The sequence below is a fragment of the Balaenoptera physalus genome (genome assembly GCF_965194825.1).
Source record: "Balaenoptera physalus genome assembly, chromosome: 14".
NCBI lineage: Eukaryota > Metazoa > Chordata > Mammalia > Artiodactyla > Balaenopteridae > Balaenoptera > Balaenoptera physalus.
Window position 1 is genome coordinate 37,901,611 of NC_138893.1, and position 22,832 is coordinate 37,924,442.

A 22,832-nucleotide genomic window follows, 5' to 3' on the forward strand; every position below is an offset into this window, starting at 1 on the left:
GATTCCTCTCTAAACTTAACTTCTTGCGAAAAAAATGCAAGTACGAAAACAATACCTATAAAAAGCAGTATATGTGTCATATTCATTTATAAACAGAGATACAGGAATTTAGAGGATAATTAAACCACTTCCAGAAAATGAAAAAGGCAGAAAGTATAGCTGTGGAACACCCAGAGTCTTTCATCATTACACAATTATAAAGGCCACCTCCACTTTGTTACTTAAACAAGTTTATAGAGCCTTTACTGCAAGCTTATCTCCTCATTATACATTCCCCTGATAATTTTCCTGATCACTTCCAATAATTTTTTCCATGAAGCTTACAGGTTACTGTCACTCCCGACCACTTAATAACCATACACTTCTAGAAGTTGTACTCTAGGGTGCCTGATAATAAATTTCTCTGCCAGATCTATTTACGTGTGCTCCACAGAAGCTATTTTCTCTAGTACTCTGTTGTTATACATCTACACACATTTTCATATAAATCAAGCCACACTCAAGGAAACAAATCTTCAGCTAAAGAATGGATTGACTTTGGAGAGACAGCCCAGAGGACTCAAATACTATGTGTTGATTTAATGCCTGGGTAATTAAGTTCCATCACCACTGTGGTAAATGCTTTATTAACAGACACTTTAATGGCTGCCTTCTCACGCCTGCATTACTTCTCATCTCCCCTAAGACTGTTACCTGCATTTTCCAAGTGAGATTTACTTGAATCCTTGTTTCATGGTCTGCTTCTGTGAAAACCCAGGTTTAAAAACATCCTATATTTCCTGCCACTAACTTCTTTGCTCCCCTTCACAAGCAAATTTCCTTGAAAGAACTGACTTTGCCCATTGTGCCAGATTCCACTCCTCTAACTCCCCCTTAAATCCAGTCAGGCTTTTAACCCCAACACTACACAAAAACTGTTCTTGTTGGGACTTCCCTGGTGGTGCAGTGGTTAAGAATCCGCCTGCCAATGCAGTGGACACGGGTTCGATCCCTGGTCCGGGAAGAGCCCACATGCCACGGAGCAACTAAGCCCGTGCACCACAACTACTGAGCCTGCGCTCTAGAGCCTGTGAGCCACAACTACTGAGCCCGTGTGCCACAACTACTGAAGCCCACGCACCTAGAGCCCGTGCTCCCCAACAAGAGAAACCACCGCGATGAGAAGCCCGCGCACCACAACAAAGAGTAGCCCCCACTCGCCGCAACTAGAGAAAGCCCGCGTGCGGCAATAAAGACCCAACGCAGCCAAAGATAAATAAAATAAAATAAATAAATTTATAAAAAAAAAAAAACTGTCCTTGTCAAGATCACCAAAGATCTACACAGTACTAAACTTAACGGTCAACTGTTAGTAATTATTTTACTCGACCCATCAGCAGAGCAGCACTTGGCACAGTTGATTACTCTTCTGTTTAATAATCTTTCATCACTTAGCTTCTAGTTCACTGTACTCTTCCTTGCTTATTTCCTTCTTCCCCCCTACCTCTTATCATTGGGCTCAATCCTTTTCTCCTCTCTATCTACACCCATTTCCTTAGTGATCTGATCCAATCTCATGGCTTTAAATGCCATCCATATCCCAAGAAGTCCCAAATTTACATCTCCAGCCCAGATCTCTCTCTAGAGCTCCAGATCTATACAGCCAACTGCCTACCTGACATTTTTACTTTAATGTCTAATGGATATCTCATGTATAACATGTCCAAACTGAACTCCTGACCTTCGAATCACCTTCACCTCAAACCTGCTTCAGAGTCTTCTACACGTCAGTTGATGGCAACTTCACTGTTCCAGCGGCTCATGACAAAAACCCTGGAATCATCCTTGACTCCTCGTTTTTTCTCAGATGCTACCAAACCCTCAGCAAATACTATTTATTCTACTTTAAAAACATATAAAACAAACTGACTGATTCTCATCATCTCCAATACTACCACCCTGGTCTAAGCCACCATCATTGCCCAGATTACTGTAACAACTTCCTAACTGGCCTCCTTGCTTCTGTTCGTTCCTCCCTAGAGTTTATTTTCAACACAGCAACCAAAACGATTCATTTAAAAATTATGTCATTGCTCTACTCAAAATTTTGCAGTGTCTCTCCATTTCACCCAAAGTAAAATACAAACACTCGGCAGAAATCTGATGATCTTGCTCCTTGTTACTTCTCTAACTTCATTTGTTAATGTTTATTCTTTCTCTATGGAGAGAATAACATTAACAAAACATTTCCAGACTCCTTACTGTTCCTTGAACATGCCTGCATATTCTTGCCTTTACACTAGCTGTTCCTGCTTTCTGGGAACTCTTCTCCCAGATATCCACATAGAAAACTCCTTCACTTCATTCAACTCTGATCAAAATTCATCGTCTCATTGAGGCTTACTCTGGCCGCCTCCCTATTTTGTGACTACCTCCCACCCTCACAGTATTCTTAATCCCCTTCCCTTGCTCTATTTTACTAAAAATTACTATCTTCTAACACATCATATATAAGCGTACCTATTATGTTTATTATTTATTGTCTGTATCACCCTGCTAGATATAAGTTCTGCAAAGATAAGGAAAAATACCTGATGCATCATTTGCTGAGAAGCGTTACTGCATATCTCTGGAACCAAGTGGAACCAAAACTGTGCTCCTATAAGCTACAAAGTCAACGCAATATTTGGAGGTACTCCTTGGCTCAACAGATACTCTAAAATTCATAAAGAGCAATGACAGTGCCTAAGACTTTTAACTACAGTTTCAAGAGCTAAAAAATATTCTGCAGTATTTTAGACTTTTTTTCAAATGTTAATGTACACTGTTCAAATTAAATGATTAAAGATAAGTTAACCAGATGGTTCCTCTGTTTTAAATCATATTATTATCAAAATCTCAGGGAAGAGTCACAGTATCAAGAATTATCTGCAATATTATTAGAAGTTGAGTAAGTGGTCACTTGGAGTATGTTAATTGGAAGTTTTTGTCTCTTTTTAAAATTTCTACATAATGGTGAGATCAATATCCTTAGGGTATACTTCAGAGTAAATTTTTATCTAGTAAAATATGGTTTTCATGAATTACTATGCTATAACTTCAGCTTTCTTTTCAGTTACCCTCACTGCAATGCTGGTTAAAGTGATAGCCTCTTGTTTAATTAAAAAAAAAACAAACTTTTTTTCTTAGTTTCCTAGAAGCTTTAAACATGTAAGGTTAATCAAAGTAAATCCAATCTACATTTGGGTAGTTGATGCCATTAAAATCAGTCTAGAAAAAGAGCCTAAACTCACATCACAGTGTAGTAATTCCCACTAAGAACAGAGGGAAAAAATTTTAACTCTCTCCACAGAGATAAGCATTCACTTATAACTAAGATGATAAATTATCCCATTACTTATATTCAGAGCAGCCTTACTTAACATAGTATCGTTCCCTAAAGTAGCACTTGTCTATGGTATACACAACTTAATTACTCTGACAACATCTTTAGATATACCTATTGTTTTGTATTCTTTCATAAGTACTTTCCAAAGTGGAAGTACTTACAGATTATTTTTTTGACATCACATACTTTAACAATAAGCGACAAATTCAAAATGCTTTAGGAGTCAAGTAATATGTTAACTTTATATTATTAAGATATCATTTTAGAAAAATTGATGAGTTTTACTTTGTACTTAAATAATTTATAGCATTTTAAAACTACTCATAATTCACCTACTATTCTTATAAAACTCATAAATCATGTATTCTTCCCATTTCCACCTTATATACATTCATAAAGGTATCTAACAAATAATACAATTAATAGGACAAAAATCAAACCAAAAATACCCTGTTGATAAATTTATTTAGAAATACTATTTTGGTTATAGTATAAGGCAAAAAAACAAAAAAAAAACTCCTCTGTAGAAATACTTTAAAATTTACCAAAACTACACTTGACATTTTGTAATCAAATTATTCCAAATAAAACCGAAAACCTACCAACCAATGAATTAACTGGTTAACAATCCATAGCAACATTTACCATTCAGAGAAGATTAGAATAAATTCGTTGTGCCTTCCTAACCATCCGTGGAAAGTATAACCACCACCATGTCTCAGGACTGAATAAGACTATCCTTCAATAAAGGGAAATATTAAAAAAGTAAAATATATTCCGTGAACTGTAAACTATATCCAGTAGGGAGATGGGGTAGGGAAGGCATGTACGAATCAGGTGACCTATAGATTTGTTTCAATGGCCAATACTGCAGGTAAACCCATGCAGGTATGTCATCAAAGAACTTCTATATAAAGTCGGGATCCCTAAAGGGTTATACCATCAATGAAAAAGTGAGGTTTTTAAAAATCTGTTCTGGGCTTCCCTGGTGGCGCAGTGGTTCAGAATCTGCCTGCCAATGCAGGGGACACGGGTTCGAGCCCTGGTCTGGGAAGATCCCACATGCCGCGGAGCAACTAGGCCCGTGAGCCACAATTACTGAGCCTGCGCGTCTGGAGCCTGTGCTCCGCAACAAGAGAGGCCGCGATAGTGAGAGGCCCGCGCACCGCGATGAAGAGTGGCCCCCGCTTGCCGCAACTAGAGAAAGCCCTCGCACAGAAACGAAGACCCAACACAGCCATAAATAAATAAATAAATTAAATTTAAAAAAAAAAATCTGTTCTGCAGAGGCAGACAGAAAACATCTATTTCAGCTCTGGCTCTACATAGAGGAAAAAAGGAGTTTGGGCATAGACTAAACATAATGTCACTTTGGGGCATAAATTCATCTTACATACAAACTCAAAAAAAAAAAAAACCACATGCCAAAAGTTTAACTTAATTTGGACCTGCGTTGCTAGGCCCCCAGAAGTCCACACTCTCTCTCTAGAGCAGGGGTAGGCAAACTAAGACCCAGGGCTAAATCTAGAACAAAGCCATGCCCATCTGTTTATGTTTATGGCTCCTTTCGTGTTACAACAGCAGAGTTGATTAGTTTTGACAAAGACCATATGGTCCACAAAGCCTAAAATAGTTACTATCTGTCCCTTTATAGAAAAGATTGTGACCCCTAGCATAAAGTACTTATAATAACGTCAAATGTGTTCAAAGTAAAACAATATGAATTAAATTAGTAGAAACAGTAGCCTGTAAATTGGAGGTTGATCAAAGAGTAAAAGTACTGGTTAACTGTCAACTTAAAGTATTCATTTTAAAACTTAAAAAGTCATCACCTATGGTTCAAGTACAAGCATGGTAATAGTTTAATCCTGAATCTTCCCGTTTTCCTCAGGGAAGACATATAAAATAAGGAAAACATGGGGAGGAAAAGTGAAAGAAAAAGAAAATTAAATTTCCAGAGAAATTAGGAATGAAAAAAACTCACCAACTCCAAATCAGGTGCGAACGTGCAAAAAGCCGGTGAAACTAAGAGAATCAGATAGAGAAAGCTGCAAGAATGCAGAAAGGAAGACAAGAAACAAGGAACATGGAAGAAGCCTAATGGCAGATCTCAAACACTACCTATCTTGTTCCCACAAAAAATGGTCCTCACTCTCCCTAATCATGAGAAGAGCTATAATTAAAAACAAAAAAAGACAACAAAGTAACTTTAAAAAAACATAAAATGTACATAAAATGTACAAAAACCAGAGGGATCACAAAGCAAAATCCAACTTTCTCTTGTATACAAGAGATATATTTAAAACAAAGTGATTCTGAATGGTTAACAATAAAGGAATGGGCAAAGGTACACTGGGAAAAGACTGACTTCCCCACCAAAAAAAAAACCAAGAGCCATAATACTAATAATAGACTATGTTGAAATCAGATCAAAAAACACTGAACAAAGCACTTTATAATATTAAAAGATACAATTTGCAATAAAGATATAACAGTTATGAATATCCATAATAGCAACTTCCATAAAGCATAAATTCCAGAATACACAAGAAGAAATAGGCAAAAATAAACTAATATTTTTAGACTTTTATTAACTTTCGGAGCATGATAGATCAAGTTAAAAAATATCATAAGTAAGGAAGAGAAGACCTAAACAGAATAATCAATAAAGTAGATTTTATATATATGTATCAAATGCTATACTTTGATATTATAGGATTTACCTCCTTTTCAAGTGTCTATAGAACATTTATGAAAATTGGGCCCCAAAGAAAATCTCAATAAATTACAAAAAGTAGAAATAATACCTACAACATTCCCTGAACACTATAATAAAACCAAAAATTAAAAACAAAATCAAAAAAGAAAACAACCTTTTTACATAGAAAATTTGTCACTCTTGCTTAAACAACTCTTGGGCCCATCTGAAAAATGAGAACGACTCACCCACATTTGCTTCACTGCTACCATGAGTTTGTTATGACAATAATGTATGTAAACAGGCTTATTTAATGCAGCATTTATTAACCATTACACTCTAAAATGTTCCTATCACCAGAATTCTCTTTAGATTTCTTCTATTTTCTCAGTAAAATAAGAAGTAAGAGAGTAATGATGAAGAGTGAAGTGTTGGAAGTTTGAAGAGAGAAAGGAAAACATATGAAACAGTCATCTTGGAAAACTGTAAGACAGATCAGTGATTATGAACTTAAAACTCGGTAAATGAGAAATACGGACAAGAAAGGGTGAGAGAGAGTGAAGCACTGACCAGAGGCTCAACGGACTAAAGGCTCTGGTAAGGCTGAAGAATTCCCAGAGTCTGGACACTCTTCAGGAGTAAGCTGGAAAGATCATCAGCACTTGAAGAGTAAGATACTTGAAATGGAAATTATGGGATTCGTAGCAGGTACACAAGGTCAAGAGTACCGCAATGCAAGAGAAAGACCCAAACAGGATGGAAAACAAGATCTTTGTAAGAGAGATCAAAAAATTGAGAGGACAGAAGTATTTAAATGGATCCTAAAATATCCATTAAAATATCTGGCTAATATATGTAGGACAGAGACAGTGAGCCAGAAGCTATATTCTTCCAGGAATTAAGCACGGTGATCAAAGGAGCAACAGAGGAGAGTAAGATGGAGAAGTAGTAGGTGGTATAGTCTGATGATGTAAGATTCAAAGTTGAGTGATTTAAAGGAGGAAGGAGTAAAAATAGAGTGGAAATGACAGTAAGAAGTAAGGAGGATACATATCCCAATTCCAGCCCAGCTGTACTGGGGATATGAAAAAGAAAAGATCACTTAAAAGGACTGACGGGGAAACAGTGGAGAATTTAGAAGGGAGTCTTCCTCTGACACACAAGCACTCTCTTGTTGTTGCTAATGGTGATCTGCAAATGAGTTTTCTCATTAAGACTACACAAGGACTCTAAATAGTTCAATATAGTTGTCTATACACAAAAGGGCCAAAAACTTGAGTTCATAATCCTGGCCAGAACCAGAAATGGAGTGTGTTCCTGAATCTAAATAGCAAACATAGCGTATATACATTTGTAGGCAAATTAAAAAAGAAAAAAAAGCTTACAACTGTTTGAAAATGTCATAAAGAATTCAAAGAAATAAAGTACCAGAAAAATAAATTCGAGTATTTAAGAGTCATATGTAGATTGCCCCAGTCACCTTCGCACACCAGATATAATCTTTTATAGAAGCCAAAAGACTGTCTTTGGGAAGCTTAATTTAGAAGAGTAATACATACATAGAGATACTGCAATAAGATTAGAAACAGAACCTTGAAAAATGAAAAATCCTGAAATCATGGAATGCATAGTAGAGAAACTGGGGTAGTTTTAGCTTTCGGTTCTTAAGTAAAATCCAAAGAAATAGCACCATCTATTGGAATTTCAGATATTTAAAATACATATTCTCAATTCTTAGAAAATGTGTCTGGTATGTAACATTTCTGCACATTTGGCTAAGAAGATAACTTACATATTAAAGGACAATATCTAACACAAAATAAAAAAGTTTATAGTAAAAAGTATTAATTCTTGGTTTATAATTCTAATTTCAAATAACTAACCATTTTGACTAAATTCATATGAAGATTTTATTATAGATAAAATATTCTCAACCAATAAAGAAGAGTACATAGTTACATGTTCAAAGTAACTCACAGATATGGTATTCCTGTATGCTGCTTGTATAACCATATATTGCAGAATATCCAAATATTATGATCATGACAACATCTCTACTATCCAACTCCATAATATGTGCTGAATGTCCCTCCACAGCATACTGCTGACCATGTCCAAGCACAGTAGGAGTTTTTGTACTCCACGACTGACTATGTATGTTAAAAACCCATAATTCATCTGTGACATTGCCATCACTTGTTTCAATTCTGCCTCCATACATAAAGATGTTTTCCTGTAAATTAAAAAAACATATGTTAATAAAAAGATATTTGTATCTTAGCAAGGTATATTAATTAAAAATAAAGATTAAATTTAAACATTAAATTTTAGTAATTGCTCACAACATGCATAAGACATAGTTCTTCTTTGTAAAAAGTCAAATGGGAACACATGAGTAATGATAATTAATTCTTTTACTTAGAAGAAGGGGGAAAATCCACACTTACAAAAAGTTACTTTAAGGTATTTTATTTAAAAGTTATGTAGTCAATTAACCATGTTTTAATTATCCTAGTTGTTGAGTCCCTAGTTGTTAAATTTGAATTTTACCGTCTATTTGTACTGCTTTGTGCTAGTCTCAGTCATTCACTGTTTTCATCATTGTTCACCGGAAAGGTAGATCACATTTGTGTATATTATGTGGAGTACATTTTTATTACCACTTCTCATGGCTATGAGCAAATACCTTATAGCACTTATAAATGATACAATTTCAGTATGATTGAAATGAATGATATATATAAATCATTACTATTTCAACAACCTAGAAAGAGAAAAGAATTTCTTCAACCTAATAAAGAGCATTTAAGAAAAACAGAAAGCTGATATTACATACACTTAATGGTAAAAGACTGACTGTTTCACCAAGGTCAGTAATAAGATAGAGATGCCTGCTTTTGCCACTTACATTCAACATTGTACTCAAGGGTTTAGCCAGAGCAAATATGCGAAAACTGAATAAAGGTATGCGGATTGGAAAAGAAGAGTAAAATATTTCTATTTGTACATGATATGAACTTGTATACAGAGAATACTAAGCAATAAAAAACAATTAGAGGGGGCGGAGTCAAGATGGCGGACTAGGAGAAGGCAGAATTCGTGTCTCCGCACAACTAGGGCACCTACCAGGCACCGATGAGGGACCATGGACACCTAAGGGGATGGGAGGACCCCCCAGCAACTGGGTAGGACGTGGGGCATTGGGGGAGTGAAGGGGGAGAAGTGGAGGTGGGACAGGACTGGCGCCCCTGAAGGGCAGCTGGGGGAGGGGAAGGGAACTCAGGCCGGAAGGGGGAAATTGAGGAACCACGTGGAGGGCAGAGGATCAAAAGGGAGCATGGCCAGGTTTCCCCTGCCCACTTGGACCCCCAGGAACCTGTTGAGATCCCAGGCCTGATCCTCTGCCCACCAAGGCCCCCTCCAGCCGTGCGGGTCCTGAGGAAGTGGGAGGGAAGGGGGAGCAAAAGCAAAGGCTGGACCTCCAGAACCGGCACACCTGAGGGGCGGCTGGGGGAGGGGAAGAGTTCCTACACCCAGTGGGGCCCACCCATAGTTAGGGATCCAACGGGTTGGGGGAGACCCTGGGGGAGACGGTGCAGGAGGGACGTGAAGGAACGGAAGGGAAGGGGGCCAGCGCTTTCCCTGTCCACTTAGGCACTGGGAAGACTGTTGGGCTCCCGGGCCTAATCCTCTGCCCTCGGAGCCTCCCTCCTGCCATGCAGAGCCCAAACCCTGCCCCTGCACTCCCACCCAGGGCCCTACCTCTACACATGGAGACCGCCTCCAACAGGCTGGGCCTAAACCCCACCAACATACCCTCACCCAGGGCCCTACCTCCAAACTCCGGAACTCCACACTCCAGAGGCCCTCCTTTCCACTTGCTGCCTCTCCCCTCCTGCCAGGTCCTAACCAGAGGCCCTGCCCCATGCTTGAACGTTGCCCCACACACGCACCGCCCCCAGGGCCTTTTCTGGCTGCATGGGTCCTGAGCCTAGGCCCCGCCCCATGCTCAAATGTCACACCCCCCACCCGCCTAGGTCCCGCCCCACCCTAAACCCCACCCCTGCCTAAGTTCCACCCCCAACTAAACTCCTCCCACATAGCCAAGGCTTTTTATTTTCTTTTTCTTTTTCCTCTTTTAGATTGGAGTTCTGTTTTACCTTGTTGATTCATTTATATTTTTATTTTTCCTAATAAATCTTTTATTTTTCTAATTTTATTTTATTCTTTATACTTTGTTATTGTTCTCTCCTTTTGGCTTGTTCCCCCACCTTTTTTTTTATTTTTTCTGTTGTGGTTTTATTTTACCTTCTTGCAGTTGTTGCAATTATATTTTTACTTTTCCTAATATATTTTTTATCTTTCAAATCTTTTTGTTTTTTTATTCTTTGATATTGTACTGCTCCTTTTTTCTTTCATTCTTTCTTTTTTTTTTTTTTTTGGCTTGGTTCCCAGGCCAGAGGTCAGGCCCAAGCTCCTGTGGTGGGAGCTCCAAGTCCAAACCACTGGATTAACAGAGAACCTCACACCCCAGGGAAAATTAATCACAGTGAGGCCTCCCAGAGGTCCTCCTCTCAGCACCAAGGCCCGGCTCTATCCAACTGCCTGCAAACTCCAGTGTTGGACGCCTCAGGCCAAACAACCGGTAAGACAGGAATACAGCCCCAACCATCAAAAAAAAAGAAACGACAAGAAAAAACATTACAGACGAAGAAGCAAGGTAAAAACCTACAAGACCAAATAAATGAAGATGAACTAGGAAACATACCAGAAAAAGAATTCAGAGTAGTAGTAGTATAGATGATCCAAAATCTCAGAAACAGAATGGAGAAAATACAAGAAACATTTAACAAGGATCTAGAAGAACTAAATAGCAAACAGTGATGAACAACACAATAACTGAAATTAAAAATACTCTAGAAGGAATCAATAGCAGAATAACTAAGGCAGAAGAATGGATGAGTAAGCTGGAAGATAAAATGGTGGAAATAACTGCCAGGGAGCAGAAAAAAGAAAAAAGAATGAAAAGAATTGAGAACAGTCTCAGAGACCTCTGGGACAACATTAAACACACCAACATTCGAATTATAGGGGTCCCAGAGGAAGAAGAGAAAAAGAAAGGGTCTGAGAAAATATTTGAAGAGATTATAGTCAAAAACTTCCCTAACATGGGAAAGGAAATAGTCAATGAAGTCCTGGAAGCGCAGAGAGTCCCATACAGGATAAACCCAAAGACAAACATGCCGAGACACATATTAATCAAACTATCAAAAATTAAATACAAAGAAAAAATATTAAAAGCAGCAAGGGAAAAGCAACAAATAACATACAAGGGAATCCCCATAAGGTTAACAGCTAATCTTTCAGCAGAAATTCTGAAAGCCAGAAGGGGGTGGCAGGACATATTTAAAGTGAGGAAAGGGAAAAACCTACAATCAAGATTACTCTACCCAGCAAGGATCTCATTCAGATTTGATGGAGAAGTCAAAAGCTTTTCAGACAAGCAAAAGCTAAGAGAATTCAGCACCACCAAACCAGCTTTACAACAAATGTTAAAGAAACTTCTCTAGGCAGGAAACACAAGATACGGGAAAGACCTACAAAAACAAACACAAAACATTAAGAAAATGGTAATAGGAACATACATATCGATAATTACCTTAAATGTAAATGGATTAAATGCTTTAACCAAAAGACACAGACTGGCTGAATGGATACAAAAACAAGACCTGTATATATGCTGTCCACAAGAGACCCACTTCAGACCTAGGGACACATACAGACTGAAAGTGAGGGGATGGAAAAAGATATTCCATGCAAATGGAAATCAAAAGAAAGCTGGAATAGCAATTCTCATATGAGACAAAACAGACTTTAAAATAAAGGCTATTACAAAAGACAAAGAAGGACACTACATAATGATCAAGGGATCAATCCAAGAAGATATAACAATGGCATATATTTATGCACCCAACATAGGAGCACCTCAATACATAAGGCAAATGCTAACAGCCATAAAAGGGGAAATCGACAGTAACACAATCGTAGTAGGGGACTTTAACACCCCACTCTCACCAGTGGACAGATCATCCAAAATGAAATAAATAAGGAAACACAAGCTTTAAATGACAAATTAAACAAAATGGACTTAATTGATATTTATAGGACATTCCATCCAAAAACAACACAATACACTTTCTTCTCAAGTGCTCATGGAACATTCTCCAGGATAGACCATATCTTGGGTCACAGATCAAGCTTTGGTAAATTTAAGAAAATTGAAATTGTACCAAGTATCTTTTCCGACCACAACACTATGAGACTAGATATCAATTACAGGAAAAAACTGTAAAAAATACAAACACATGGAGGCTAAACAATACGCTACAAAATAACCAAGAGATCACTGAAGATATCAAAGAGGAAATCAAAAAATACTTAGAAACAAATGACAATGAAAACACGATGACCCAAAACCTATGGGATGCAGCAAAAGCAGTTCTAAGAGGGAAGTTTATAGCAATACAATACTACTTCCAGAAACAAGAAAAACCTCAAATAAACAACCTAACCTTACACCTAAAGCAATTAGAGAAAGAAGAACCAAAAAAACTCCAAAGTTAGCAGAAAGAAAGAAATCATAAAGATCAGATCAGAAATAAATGAAAAAGAAATGAAGGAAACAATAGCAAAGATCAATAAAACTAAAAGCTGGCTCTTTGAGAAGATAAACAAAATTGATAAACCATTAGTCAGACTCATCAAGAAAAAAAGGGAGAAGACTCAAATCAACAGAATTAGAAATGAAAAAGGAGAAATAACAACTGACACTGCAGAAATACAAAGGATCATGAGAGACTACTACAAGCAACTATATGCCAATAAAATGGACAACCTGGAAGAAATGGACAAATTCTTAGAAAAGCACAACCTTCCGAGACTGAACCAGGAAGAAATAGAAAATATAAACAGACCAATCACAAGCACTGAAATTGAAACTGTGATTAAAAATCTTCCAGCAAACGAAAGTCCAGGACCAGATGGCTTCAGAGGCAAATTCTATCAAACATTTAGAGAAGAACTAACACCTATCCTTCTCAAACTCTTCCAAAATATAGTAGAGGGAGGAACACTCCCAAACTCATTCTACGAGGCCACCATCACCCTGATACCAAAACCAGACAAAGATGTCACAAAGAAAGAAAACTACAGGCCAATATCACTGATGAACATAGATGCAAAAATCCTCCACAAAATACTAGCAAACAGAATCCAACAGCACATTAAAAGGATCATATACCATGATCAAGTGGGGTTTGTCCCGGGAATGGAAGGATTCTTCAGTATACGCAAATCAATCAATGTGATACACCATATTAACAAAATGAAGGATAAAAACCATATGATAATCTCAACAGATGCAGAAAAATCTTTTGACAAAATTCAACACCCATTTATGATAAAAACTCTCCAGAAAGTAGGCATAAAGGAAATATGCTTCCTTTTAGCGGAAAACATAGGCAGAACACTCCATGACATAAATCACAGCAAGATCCTTTTTGACCCACCTCCTAGAGAAATGGAAATAAAAACAAAAATAAACAAATGGGACCTAATGAAACTTAAAAGCTTTTGCACAGCAAAGGAAACCATAAACAAGACGAAAAGACAACCCTCAGAATGGGAGAACATATTTGCAAATGAAGCAACTGAGAAAAGATTAATCTCCAAAATATACAAGTAGCTCATACAGTTCAATATTAAAAAAACAAACAACCCAATCCAAAAATGGGCAGAAGACCTAAATAGACATTTCTCCAAAGAAGAAATACAGATTGCCAACAAACCGATGAAAGGATGCTCAACATCACTAATCATTAGAGAGATGCAAATCAAAATTATAATCAGGTATCACCTCACACCAGTTAGAATGGCCATCATCAATAAATCTACAAACAATAAATTCTGGAGAGGATGTGGAGATGCACTGCTGGTGCGAATGTAAACTGATACAGCCACTATGGAGAACAGTACAAAGGCTCCTTAAAAAACTAAAAATAGAATTACCATATGACCCAGCAATCCCACGACTGGGCATATACCCTGAGAAAACCATAATTCAAAAAGAGACATGTACCACAATGTTCACTGCAGCACTATTGTCCTGCAGTAGACAGGACATGGAAGCAACCTAAGTGTCCATCGACAGATGAATGGATAAAGAAGATGTTGCACCTATATACAGTGGCATATTATTCAGCCATAGAAAGAAACGAAATTGAGTTATTTGTAATGAGGTGGATGGACCTAAGTCTGTCATACAGAGTGAAGTAAGTCAGAAAGAGAAAAACAAATACCGTATGCCAACATATATATATGGAATCTTAAAAAAAATCGTTCTGATGAACCTAGGGGCAGGACAGGAATAAAGACACAGACATAGAGAATGGCCTTGAGGACACAGGGAGGGGGAAGGGTAAGCTGGGATGGAGTGAGAGAGTAGCACTGACATATACACACTACTAAATGTAAAACAGATAGCTAGTGGGAAGCAGCCGCATAGCACAGGGAGATCAGCTCGGTGCTTTGTGACCACTTAGAGGGGTGGGAAAAGGAGGGTAGGAGGGAGACGCAAGAGGGAGGGGATATGGGGATATATATATATGCATATAGCTGATTCACTTTGTTATACAGCAGAAACTAACACAACATTGTAAAGCAATTATATTCCAATAAAGATGTTTAAAAAAAAAAATCTAAAAAAAAACCAATTAGAGTTAATAAATGACTTCAGCAACATTGCAGAATAAAAGATCAATGTACAAAAAATCAATTATACTTCTATAAGCTTGCAATGAACAATCCAAAAATGAAACTAAATAAACAATTCAATCTACAAAAGCATCAAAAAGAATAAAATAACTAGGAATAAATTTAACAAAAGAAATTCCAAACTTATACTCAAAGCTACAAAACATTGTTGAAAGAAATTCTGAAAGATCTAAATGAATGGAAAGACCTCCTGTGTTCATGGATCAGAAGACTTGATATTGTTAAGATGGCAATACTCTCCAAATTGATCTACAGATTCAATGCAATCTCTATTAAAATTCCAAATGGCTTCTCTGTAGAAATTTACAAGTTGATTCCAAAATGCATATGGAAATAAAATTGGAGGATTAGCACTTCTCAACTTTAAAACTTACTACAAAGCAAAAGTAATCAAGATAGTATGCTACTGGCAAAAAGAGAAACATACAAATCAACAGAACTAAGAGTCCAGAAAAAAATCCATATATCTATGGCTAATTGATATTTGGCAAAAGTGCCAGGACCATTCAATGGGGAAAGAACAGTCTCTTCAACAAACAGTGCTAAGAGAACTGGATAGTCACATGCAAAACAGTGAACCTGAATCCTCACTGCACATGACATACAAAACTTCAAGTGGATAAAAGACCTAAAGGTAAGATCCAAAAAATCTATAAAACACTTAAAAAAAAACATGGGCTAAATATGCATGACCTTAGATTTGACAATAGATTCTTAGATATGACACCAAAATCACAAGAAACAAAAGGGAAAAAAAAGATATACTGGATTTCATCAAAGTTAAAAACTTTTGTGCTTCAAAAGACACCATCAAGAAAGTAAAAGAAGTGGAATAAATATTTGCAAATCATGTATCTGATAAGGGACTTGTATCTAGAATATATAAAGAACTCTGACATATCAAAAATTTAAAAATGGGCAAAGGACTTAAATAGACATTTCTCCAAAGAAAATACAAATACCCAAAAAAGCACATGACTAACATCATTAGTCAACATGGAAATGCAAATCAAACATGAGGTACCACTTCACACCTATTAGGATGGCTATCAACAAAAAGACAGCTTAACTAGTCTTAGCGAGGATGTGTACACGTTGGAACCTTCATACAAAGTTGGCGGGACTATAAAATGGTGCAACCACCTTGGAAAACAGTCAGGAAGTCCCTCAAAAAGTTAACAGTTACCATATGATCCAGCAACTTCAACTCTATATATACCCAAGAGAAATGAAAGAATGAATGTCCACACAAAAACTTATACATGAATGTTCATAGCAGCATTATTCATAATAGCCAAAAGGGGAAACAACCCAAGTGCCCATCAACTGATAAATGGATAAACAAAATGTAAAATATCCATACAATAGATATTATTTAACCATAAAAATTAAGTACTGATATATGCTGCAACATGCCAGTCATAAGCTACATAGTAAACAATTTCATTTATATGAAAGACAAATCTACAGAGAAAGGAAACAGCTTCATGATTGCTTAAAGCTGGGAGGATGAGAAGGTTTGGGGTGACAGCTGAAGGGTACAGGACTTCTTTACAAGGTGATGAAAATATTCTAAAATTGATTACCCAACACTGCAATCTTGACAAACCTGCAAGAGATAATTGCACAACTCTGAAGATACTAAAAAGCATTCAACAGTACATTTTAAACACATGAATTGTATCGTATGCCAATTATATCTCAATAAAGCTGTTACAAGAAATGAAATAAATCAAAAAACTAAAAAACAAAACTGAAAGAAAACAAAGAAGCATATATCCACATACATATGTACATAGAGAGATTTTTATTTAATTTCTTAAACATGTATATGCATAGCAAAAAACAGTGGTAGTTTATTCTTTACATTGCTCCTGTGTTTTCCAAATTTTCTTAAACAAGCACAGAAAATATATAAGTTCTTATTTGAAGAGTGTAGTCACAGTCGACAAAATACATGAATTTTTGTTGATTCAAAATAAAAACCAGTTAAGTAGCCTGATTTTAATCATGCTAAATTCATGAACCCCACAAATACATAAAAATAACTGATTACAAAGCAATCCCTATCAAAATCCCAATGACATTTTGCATAAGTAGAAAAATCCATCCTAAAATTAATATGGAATCTTAAGGGACCCCAAATAGATAAAACAAACTTGAAAAACAAGACTGCAGTTGGAGGTCTCACATCTCTTCATTTCAAAACTTACTACAAAACTACACTAATCAAAATAGTGTGGTACTGGAATAAACACAGACCTAGATCAAAGGACTAGAGAGCTCAGAAATAAATCTTTGCATATATGATCAAATGCTTTCAACAAGAGTGCCAAGACCATTTAACGGGGAAAAAAGTCTTTTCAACAAATAATGCTGGGAACACTGAATATCCACATGTAAGAGAAAAAAATTGGGCCCTTACTTTATACCCTAAACAAAAATTAACTCAAAATAGATTAACGACCTAAGAACTAAAACTTCACAATTCTTAAAAGAAAACATAGTGAAAAGGCTTCATAATATTGGATTTGGCAATGATTTCTTGGATATGACACCAAAAGCACTGGCAATAAAAGAAAAAACAGATAAATTGGACTGTTTCAAAATTAAAAACCTGCCCGTCAAAGGACACTATCAATAGAGTGAAAAGATAGCCCACAGGATAAGAGAAGATATTTGCAAATCATATATCCAATTAGCAGATAAAATCCAGAATATATAAAGAACTCCTACAACTCAACACCAAAAAAAAAGTTAAAAATGGGCAAAAGACTTGAATATATGTTTCTCCAGAGAAAGCATACAAATAGCCAATAAGCACTTGAAAAGATGTTAAATATCACAAATCATTAAGGAAATACAAATCAAAACCACAATGAGATACAGCTTTACATCCATCAGGATGGCTAACATAGGAAGGAAGTTAGGAAGGAAGGAAGGAAGGAAGGAAGGAAGAGGAAAATAATGAGTGTTGACAAGGATATGGAGGAATTGAAACCTTTGTGCACTGCTGGTAGGAATGTAAAATGGTTACAGCTGCTGTGGAAAACAATATGGCAGTTCCTCAAAAAATTAAAAATAGAATTACCATACAATCCAGCAGTTCCACTTCTGGCTATCTATCCAAAAGAAATGAAATCAGGGACTTGAAAAGATAGTTGTATACCCATGTTCATAGTAGCATTATTCATAATAACCAAAAAGGTGGAAGCAACCCAAGTATCTATTGATGGATGAATGGATAAACAAAATGCAGTGCAATATACACATACAACAGAACATTATTCAGACGTAAAAAGGAAGGAAATTCTGACACATGCTACAAGATGGATGAATCTTGAGGACACCATGCCAAGTGAAATAAGCCAGTCATTAAAGGACAAGCACTGTATGATTTCACTTACATGAGGTACCTAGAATAGTCAAATTCACAGAGACAGAAAGCAGAATGGTAGTTTGCAGGGTCTGGGGAAAGGGGGAAATGAGGAGTTACTGTATGGGTATAGAGTTTCAGTTTTGCAAGATGGAAAGAGGTCTGAAAATAACAGTAATGGCTGTACAACAACTTGAATATACTTAATGCCACTGAATGAATTCTACTCTTAAAAATGGTTAAAATGGTAAATTTTTGTAATGTATATCATGGACAAAAACTCAACCTTCATTTCTTCTCATGTTCAATGGAGGACTGTATTAAAATCTCTTTTTTTTTTACTAAAATAGTATAAAAGTCTTTGACATCTCAAGTTATTGTGATTCATATGATCTACTGTTCTTATTAAATGTTTGAAATAAATCTGAGATTTAGTATTTTTTACTCTAAGGTAAAGTCTGAAAAAAGAAAAAAAAAGATTAAAATTTAAAGCAGGATTCATACCTGATATAAAGCAAGAGAATGCCCATATCTCTGGAGAGGTCCCCTTGATACAGTTCCTACATTCCATATACTGCTTTCTAAATTGTAACTAAAAACAAGAAAAAAAAAACTTTATAAGCTAAGATTCATTTTCAGTTTTGTAATTTGCATATGCTTTCTTGTATTTAAATATTCATTAAATTCAAAAACAATTAGAATAAACTCATAATTTCATATACCATATTAGAAATTTCTAATAGAGACTCATTCAAGATATACCTAGTCTAAATTAGGATTCAATCATCAGAATGTATAATATACAATAACTTGACTAGGCTATTTATTACCGGAGTTAATTTGTTCTGAATCAGCTGATTAACCTAAACAATAGTGAGCTCCTCTACACTTTTAAAGTCACCTGGGCCTCCTTGTAGCTCCTACCGTAAGGCTTTTTTCTGGCTTTCTTTGCTGCCAATGTCTGACCCCTTCAAGTCTTTGCTCAGCTCTCACCTTTCCCATGAAGCCTACATCACTACATTTGTGACTGCAACTCCCTCCTCTTTGGCATTCCTGATTTGCTTACCCCTCCTACCTATCTTGCTATCTATCTATATCTATATATGAATATATGTGCATATATATAATTTATTTATAATATTCATATTTATCATGCTAATTACATTTTTTTCTAATTGCCTGTCTTTCCTCACTAACTTCACAAAGATGGGATATTCATTATGTCCACTGAGAGATCCCAAGTACTAAGCACAAAGTAAGTGTTCAAAACAATTTGCTATGCCCATGAATACATATTAATTCTAATGTCGATGTATAAATGTTCCGTAAAATACTCTCTAATTTAATAGACACTAATACAAAACTTTTATATTATTTACTGAATAATTTGTCTTAAGCATAACATCTACACCTCAATTAAATTCTACTACAGAAGATAAATCAACTTATGACTGACACCATCACTTCTAAAAGCTTTTAAACATCCTTACCTACAACTAAACCACATTCAGAAAAATGAAAAAATATTCTCTAACCTGTGAAAACAGCAACAAAGTTGCTGATTACTTCTAAGCTGATACCTCTAGTTTACTATAAAGCTAAATAAACACTGTAACCAAAAGAACCAGGTTTCAGACAAAAAAAAAAAAAAATTAAACTATCTGGTTCAAATGGAAAATATATGTTTAGGAGAATATCAAGTAAAATTCATCACAATTTAAAATATGCTATTTAACTTGTACAGAACACAACCTTTTAGGATCTCCATGTTTCCTTGACAACTATACTCTGTCTTCACAACTCTACTTCGCAAATATCACAATTTAATCCAAAGTTCTACTTTATTTTCACAACCTTTTCATTTTCATGAATCATAGTTAATGTCCTTTTCTTTTCCACATTTAACTCTCGGTTCCTCAGGTTCTTTGCATATCTTAACAATTCATTTTAATCCTACCAACTCTCTTTCAATTCTTTCTACTATATTTTATCCTTCATTTATTGTGTTACAGAATTCTAATTGTTCACTTAAATATTTACCTAAAATTCTTCCTCCCTCTCTCCAGAATTTATTTTATTTTATTTCATACTTTAATTCCAGTCTTATTCAATCATAGTTTTAAAGCAGTCTCCTCTTATACACAGAATTTTTTAATCCCCAAAATTAATAGGACGAATATTTTCAGAAATTGGAGTTTACAGATAAAATACAGAATGCCCAGTTAAACCTGAATTTCAGATAAACAACAATTTTGTAGTATAAGTATGATCCATGCAATATTTGGGACAAAACCAAAAAATAAAATAAAATTACGAGGCCTACGCATACTAAAAAATTATTCACTGTTGATCTAAAATTCAAATTTAACTGTGTGTCCTGTATATTTATCTACTAAATATGGCAACCCTTTTGGGTATACACCTTTATGGTACACTGTCCAGGGTCGGTTCCAACTGGTTGATGCCCAAGTTGCATCAGTTGTTACATATTATGAATATCACCCCTGAAAACAACATTGATAATCAAATTATTCTTATTTCCTCTTTTATTCTGTTATTGAATAGTTCATAAAATAAAATTATCAGCTGAAAAAGATCAGATAAAGCTAGCATCCATGCAGTTCTCCTTGTCATCTAATCATGCAAAGGACAATCTCTATTGAGTCAACAGTAAATGCATAACCTATCTTATAATACTGGCACTGTTCTCCCAACAAAAGCTTGTAAAGTAAATGCAAAGTAAAAGTTTAGGTAAATTAAAATTTGCAGAGGGGCTTCCCTGGTGGCGCAGTGGTTGAGAATCCACCTGCCAATGCAGGGGACACGGGTTCGAGCCCTGGTCTGGGAAGATCCCACATGCCGCGGAGCAACTGGGCCCGTGAGCCACAACTACTGAGCTTGCGCGTCTGGAGCCTGTGCTCTGCAACCAGAGAGGCCGCGATAGTGAGAGGCCCGCGCACTGCGATGAAGAGTGGCCCCCGCTTGCCGCAACTAGAGAAAGCCCTCGCACAGAAACGAAGACTCAACACAGCCAAAAAAATAAAAAATAAAAAAATAAAATAAAATTAATTAATTAATTAATAAAAAAAAAATTTGCAGAAAAACTGAAAGTACTTTTATATAAGCAATTATACTTCATTCTGAAAAAATAAAAGGTAGCAGTATTCAGAATGCCCAATATAGGCTTGGCCTGGTCTGGGCTTATTTAAAGTTAATAGTTTTCTTATTCAGAATTTATTAAAAAGCACTCTAGAAAGTTAATGAAATATCTATATAGAACAAACCTATATGCCCAATGACAAATAACTTATTGATACACTGAGTTTATATATTCTCAAATCAGTCCTATGTGGCAAACAGATACTATTACAAAAATAATCATTCATAAATTTGTATATCAATAACATAAGGCATTTAGGATAGTCTTATTACCCAAAAATATCCAGCTTAAAAATTAGACTATGAAAGTCTGAAAAAAAAAAAAAAGAAAACTTACTTCAGGACCATTTGGAAAGAACTGTAGTTAAAAGTATATCCACCAATCACCCACATAAATTTCCCATGTAAAACAGCTTTATGGGAAGCCCGACCTACAGAAGGACTGAAGGGTTTAACATTTGGCAGAATCCAGTAAGACTCAGTGGAAGGAACATTCAAAGAACAATCAGGACCTATTTAAAAAAATCAAACAACACAATGCATTAAACAAAGACCTTAGATTGTGGAAATAGAATACATGGATTAAGAGAATTTAAGAATCCAATGCTCATCGTATTAATAAATATAATGTACATAAATGGTCTGAAATATAACTTACGGGAAAACTCTAAAAGCAAATGTAATGCTTACAGAGGAAAAAATTATACACTCAGATCAGACTTGGATACGTTCAAATAAATAATACAATCTGAAAGAATTACTTAAATGATATAAATTTCAGATTTATTTCAGTATGCTAATAGGATATTAGAAGAGAAAACAATGTACTCAAATCCCACTTCTGTCTCTTACTAAAAGTGTGACCTTGGGAAAGTCTGCTTACCTTTGCCATCATCAAGCCTTCATCTATAAAACAGAAATAACAATCTACCTCCTAAGGATTATTATAAATATTTAATTTTTTAAAGACAGTGGAAATTAAAGCATTCATAAATTGTAAACTATTAAAGAAATATAAAAATAAAATTACATTTTTTCTTAGCATCATTCTTATTAAGAACAACCAAAATTGGCATCAGTAGAGAGGCTTATTATTCTCAAACAGAAAAAATTATTATGCATAATAAAATAAAAACTATTAATCAGTTCAGGATAACGTAAATACTCCAAGTTAAAAACACTGCCTTTTCCTATCCACGTTCATGATGTTACTCATGAGTCTTGGTTCCTCATCTGTAAAATGTAGCAGGCTAGGCTAGATCAGTGTTTCTCAAACTTCAGTTATGGAAGGAATGCTCCTAAAGGAAATGTATTTTCATCAAATTTAAGGGCTCACAGATTAATTTAATTCTAATGAAACTAATATGCTTAAACAAAAACTAGAAATAAAGTCCTTATGT

The 22,832-nt window shown here is 35.7% G+C and overlaps 1 protein-coding gene and 1 long non-coding RNA gene across 12 annotated transcripts in view; one reads left to right on the forward strand and one right to left on the reverse strand.

Moving 5' to 3' along the window:
- Positions 1-22,832, reverse strand: part of ATRNL1 (attractin like 1) — a 715,591-nt gene that overhangs the window by 643,709 nt on the left and 49,050 nt on the right. For all 11 annotated transcript variants that reach the window (XR_014253040.1, XR_014253041.1, XR_014253042.1 and 8 more), the window contains exons 6-8: positions 21,770-21,944; positions 18,778-18,865; positions 8,043-8,298 (exon numbers count right to left, since the gene is read on the reverse strand). Coding sequence is in view for 8 of the 11 variants with exons in the window: in XM_082423366.1 (XP_082279492.1) it covers positions 8,043-8,298; positions 18,778-18,865; positions 21,770-21,944 (519 nt within the window). In the remaining 3 variants the exon portion in view is untranslated. The remainder of the gene's footprint in view (positions 1-8,042; positions 8,299-18,777; positions 18,866-21,769; positions 21,945-22,832) is intronic.
- Positions 1-22,832, forward strand: part of LOC309642220 — a 392,437-nt gene that overhangs the window by 53,943 nt on the left and 315,662 nt on the right. The gene's annotated exons all lie outside the window — the stretch shown is intronic.